The 5,810-nt window shown below is 47.7% G+C and overlaps 1 protein-coding gene across 1 annotated transcript in view; it reads left to right on the top strand.

Annotated features, from left to right (window-relative positions):
* The window catches only part of LOC107291598 (ceramide synthase 4-like), a 52,471-nt gene that overhangs the window by 27,310 nt on the left and 19,351 nt on the right, over positions 1-5,810 (top strand). Inside the window, 2 exon segments of the mRNA XM_029284968.1 lie at positions 4,537-4,594; positions 4,891-4,941. Coding sequence (XP_029140801.1) covers positions 4,537-4,594; positions 4,891-4,941 — 109 coding nt within the window.

The following is a 5,810-nucleotide window of genomic DNA, read 5'->3' as shown; positions in this document are numbered from 1 at the left end:
TCTCTTAGACAATGCTTGGTAGCATCTATGGCCCATTAAAAGTCCCGTAACTTGTTGTTTGAGGGAGTTCTTAGTTTCCTCCTGTGCCCCAATCCGGGATATGGCAGGTTCTAGCGCCGCTACGAAATCTAATGTCTGGGCATCCATGAGGTTGTAGCCAGTGTCTCGCTGTAACAAAGAGAGTTGGGGCTGGGTCAATACTTTTTTGGATAGATTACATACCAGTCTATCGGAGGGGGAGGAGTTGTTAACATCAAATTCCCGTAGACTGTCTATCCTCTGTTGGAATACCCCCGTCATACGTTGGTTCATCCTTTTAGAGGTTGCACTGATATGGTGGCATAGTGCGTGGAAGTGTTGACTTGTCAAAGTCCTGCTACAACAATCCCTATAATCCTGGGTCCACGCCTTTAAGCTGCTTATGCGTCTATGCTGCTTGTTGATAAGCGCGCAGATGGTGCAACGCTGGAACCGGTGGACTGCTTGCCGGCATTCTAGGGAGTTAATGACGGGTTTCCTCCTAAGTGACTTGGGAACCAAGTCCTCTCTGATACAGCTGTGCAGGAATGTCAGCTTGCTATAGTTCACAGAGATACGGTGCGCAAATTTTTCCCATTTTCTAGCCATGAGCAGAGCTGCTCTGTCGTATTTATCCGAAATTACTTTAAAAATGTGATCCCCAGGTATATCCATGTTCAAAGTCAGTCAATAGACATGAGCACCAGGGAATAAATAATTTAATAATAATAATTTAAAGATAAAAGTTCTTAAGAATATTAAAAACTTTAAAATACATAGAAATCAATAAAAGTGCCTAGCTTTCTTTTCAATATAAAATTTTTATTTTTATCATAAAAAAAGAAGAAATACATCACAGATATTACACAATGTTATATCCCATCCCCCCACCCCCCGGACTTCCCAAACCAACCTAGGCTGATATTCAAATACAAGTAAACAAATATTAATATCTCTAACTCCAAAATCTAAACTTAAACAATCCATCTCCTCCGTATTAATAAAAATTATTCATTTAGTTAGTTCTTCAAATATCCAAAATNTTATACTAGAATGTACTCCAGGCACCGAGTTCTTATTGGGAGTTGTCCTTCCCACACGATCCGTATCAGTGTAAGTAATAGCAGGGGATGTCCTTTCTTGGAGGTTTAGCGTGGGTAAAGCCTCTACTCCCCTCCTTTTTTGTGTAATCATGTCTTCCAATTTCCTCTCTTGACTATTAGCCTTGTTTTCTTTTCTGCTCCCTCTAAGCTGTTCTAATACACAGCACTGTTGTCCCCCCTCCCCTTCGCACCTCTCCTCTCTATATTTATTGCCGTTTGTTAAGGTATTTAACCTAATCACTGTTGCACTCCCCTTTCTTCGGTTCGATGTCCGTATGTCAGTCTCTTGGGGATTATCTTCTACTGATGTGGGTATTTCCCTATTTCTTGCCCATGACCGAGTGATCGTAGCTCCAATCCGCTTTCTCCCATCCTCTTACATTACATCCTCTTTCACCCTCCCTTACATTAACAACGTGTCAGAGGCCACGGCCCGTTTATTGGCACCTTATAAGGTGAGGGTGGCGCATAACCCCAACCAAACGCTGAGATCCAAGGTGATGAGACCCAAAGACCCCCTCCCCACCGTGGAAAAGTCGGGTGTCATCTACAAAATCAACTGCAGGGACTGCCCTGCCAACTACGTAGGTGAAATATCCAAGAGAGTAAAAACTAGAATGCATGAGCACCGGTTAGTGGTTAGGAGAGGTGAGCAGTACTCCGAAATAGTGGCACACATGGAGGAATCAGGGCACAGATTTTATTTTGAGAACGCACAGGTGGTTGCTATGGATAGTACAAAAGGGGGCCGGCTCTTGAAGGAAGCCTGGCTTTCCAACGAGGGGTCCATTAACCGCCATGTGGACCTGTGCCCGGCACATGCCGCCCTACGAACTTGGTCCATGGGAGGTCAACCCCTGAGAAAGAAACCATCTGATGCCCTAGTGCACACCCCAGGGAGAAAGGTAGCAAAAAGTGCAAGCCCCGGATGCGCCCGGGCGAGGAGCAACCGACCGCCACATAACCGTTTGGGTATGGAGAAGCAGATGGAAGAGCATATTAACAATGAGGGACTGGTTGACGGTGGTTCAAGTGACCCCTGCCACCCGGTGGGAAGTTGTGCCATGGGGTCACCCCCCGTTGAGTTCCGGAGACAGGAGGGAGGTGAAGAAGGAGGATTTGATACCCCCCCCCATGACTTGACAGTCAACGTCATCCGTGGGATCACCCCCGGGGGATCCCCCTGTCCTGCCAACATAGGGGGGGCACGTGGAAGCAAGAGAACAGCAACGTACAACGTCAGAGCGTCCACACGCTCCCGGAGGGGTCTGCACAGGAACAGCTTCCCTGGTGCGTGTGCGAAGGGGTGTGAGAGCTGGGGGTTAGCTAGCTCTGCCCCCCGGTACAGAAGACATTGAGGAGGACGATCGTGCAGCCCCGGGGAACAGGGGATGCGAGTGGGTGAGAGAGGGCGCTCCCCTTGTGAGAAGAACGCCACATGAAGAAAGAGAGGACGGGACTATGGGTATGGCGGCGGGGGCGTGCCTCATAGCGACAGCCCGTTACCACCAGGACGCTGCTTGTGTGACCTCTGGTGTGATCATGCACCCCCCCCACGAACGAGGGATTGGAGAAGGCTGAGGGTGTTGGGGGTAAGGGGAGGTTAGGGCACGAGCCTGATAATGGGACGATTAGGATGCAGCCCCGGGGGGTGGAGGAATGCGTTGGATGTGGATGGTTAGGGGAGGAGAGAAAAGGGAGGAGTGACTCCGCAGTGGGGGTTAGAAGAGAGGATAGGGAGCGCGGGCGGCAGGGTTCTCCTGCGGCCGCACTGAGTGTGAATGGGTACTCGCTAGGAAGGAAGAGATGTGTGGGTAAGGAAGGGAGCACTCCCCCTACATCGGTAGGGCTGCAGATGGAAATGAATGGCGAGGTGGTGACGATGTGCGTTGGGGCGCGTCCCATGCCACCAGCGACCCCTCAGGATGGCCCAGGGAGAGGTCTGGATGCAGCCGTCATGCACACGCTTATGGAAGAAGGATTGAGCAGTGAGCTTGGGGGTAGGGAGAAGGAGGGGAGGATGAGAGTGACTTGGGGGGTATTAGGATCTGGCGTGGCGGAGATGCTCGGCATGAATGAGACGGCTGAGGAGGTCACTAGAAACGAGAGGAGGGTGAAGGAGGTTGGAATGCGCGTGGTTAGGAAGAGACGCACGCACGAGAGAGGAGGCACTCCCCCTACACCGGGAGTGCTACAGGTGAAAGTGAATGGCGAGGGTGCAATGATGAGCATTGGGGCGCAGCCTACACCACCAGCGATTGCCCCTCGGGATGGTTTGGGGGAAGGTCTGGGTACAACCATCACACACACGCCCATGGATGGAGGATCGAACAGTGAGGTTGGGGGTAGGAAGGAGGAGGATAGGGAGATGGGAGTGGTTTGGGGGGGAATGAGATTTAGTGCGGCTGAGACACACGGTGTGAATGAGATGGCAGAGGAGGTCACTGGAAACGAGAGAAAGGGGAGGGAAGTTGGAACACGTAGGTTTAGGAAGAGAGATGGGGGCAATGGGCAACAAGGGGTTGCCCTGGGCATGGGACTGAATCCCCCCCCCCTAGTATACGAACAAGGAAGGGAAGCAGCAAAGGTGGGGAAGAGGGAGGCAGGAACATGTCAGCTGGCGATACGACAATTAGAAGCCGGACGCAGGAGGATCGGTTGGGCCCAATCACGAGGTCTAGGAGTCGGGTGCAAAAGGCACCACTCCTATAAATAGCCATCCCATCGACTGCTAACCACCCTGATGATGCTGGCAGGAAGCCGGCGAAAGCTAGGTGTTTTAACTTTATTAAAACTTTTATAGTTTTTAAAGAACCTCCTGGTGGTCTCACAGTTTGAGGTTCCCGAATATGGATTTACCCAGGAGTCAACTTTCGGTTTTTAGGATTTTAAGTAATATATATATATATTACTTAAATATATATAACTAAAGACCTACATACAAACACCCGCGAATGTATTACTTCTGACATCACCAGAAGTTGTTGTATTTAAGTTAAGAATCACATTCAGGGAAGAGAAGAGTTCTATTGGATTATTCTAGAGATCAGAATCTGGATCAAGGGCAGTGGTGGGATTCAAATACGTGAACAACCAGTTCTCTGTGTGGATGCCGCTTCCGGAAGTCCATTCTGGGCCTGGGCAACAAAAAAATTAGCTACCGGTTCTGCCGAACTGGTGCAAACTAGCTGAATCCCACCACTGACCAAGGGGTTCAAGTAGAAGAAATGACAAACTGTGGAAAAGTTATTGAGTGCTTCAGAAGGCTGAAGTGAGAGCTGTTGGAGTAGCAGATGTCTTGCACCTCTTTCAGATGGACTAGATGACCTTTGTATTTCCTTCCAACTTTTGAAGCCTTGAATCTTCTGAATCTTCTGTCCAATTGTCTTAATGCTTTTTTCTAATTGTTTTCTAGCTGGAGAACCATCTACTTTATTATTTCCTTCTGCATGGGGTGGGCCATCCTTTACGATGTGAGTTCCCCCTTTTTGTTACTTGTTGTCAAAAGATATTTTGCTACATGTCATTCAGCTGGCAACTCTCATCTGCCTTCCAGCCTCCTACATTTAATGCTTCCCTTTTTGATTAAAAAAAAGTTGGGAGTGTAGGGACAGAAGGGGTCCATGTTGTCAACATCTTTCAAATATCTTAGCAACTGCAGTTGCTTTGTGGTCTCCTTTCCCTTCCATCGTCCCATTCAATGGCAGCTCCAGAGAAGTGTTGGTGGGCTGGTGTGTTGCGATTCCTAACAAACGGTGTCTTCTTTCAGAAACCCTGGTTCTGGGACTTCCGCAAATGTTGGCTTGGGTATCCCAAGCAGGTAAGGAGTCGAGAGACATTTGAATATTTCTATGGAAAAGTGTTTGTCAATCAGCATATGAAACTGCAGTACATCCTGCCTTGCCTTCCCAAAGATATTTATCCAAGCATTAAAATACAATTCTTTCCACTTCCAGTAAAAAGCAGCACACCTAAATGATTAAACAGTAATAAGGGACACCACATGAGACCAAGTGCAAGCAAGCCATCAACAATGTCCTGGGCAAAACCATAGGATGGTGTGGGTAGCAGGAGGAGAGGTGAAAATTAACCACCATGAGAACAGAACAGAACAAAACAACAGAACAGAACAGAACAGAACAGAACAGAACAGAATAGAATAGAATAGAATAGAATAGAATAGAATAGAATAGAATAGAATAGAATAGAATAGAATAACAGAGTTGGAAGGGACCTTGGAGAACTTCTAGTCCAGACATGTCAAACTTGTGACGTCACATGATGTCACGCAACGTATCAGGGCGGTTTTACCATTGCTGGCAATGGGGTGGGCGCAGCTTCTGGAGGACGCATCTTGCCTGCGAGCCAGCAGTTTGACACCCCTATAAAAATAATAATAATAATAATAATAATAATAATAATAATAATAATAATAATAATAATAATAATAATAATAATAATAATAATAATAATGCATACGATAATAAAAGCCCCAGTGAGGCACTACCTTGACGTGGTTGTGGGGCTTGTGTACTCTGAGGAAGATGAGAGCTATGCCAGAGGTTCAACCATACTGGACAGGTCTCATCAGAGGAGTCAGACAAAGAGTGTCTCTCCCATAAAAAATATGGTGAGACGTAAATTTCAGAATGCCATACCGGCTCGGATGTCGCCCGGGTTAACAAGGTC

The sequence above is a fragment of the Protobothrops mucrosquamatus genome, unplaced genomic scaffold (assembly GCF_001527695.2).
Source record: "Protobothrops mucrosquamatus isolate PMUCROS unplaced genomic scaffold, P.Mucros_1.0 scaffold1150, whole genome shotgun sequence".
NCBI lineage: Eukaryota > Metazoa > Chordata > Lepidosauria > Squamata > Viperidae > Protobothrops > Protobothrops mucrosquamatus.
Note: the sequence above shows the minus strand (reverse complement) of the source record. Positions and strands in the feature narration are given on the sequence as shown.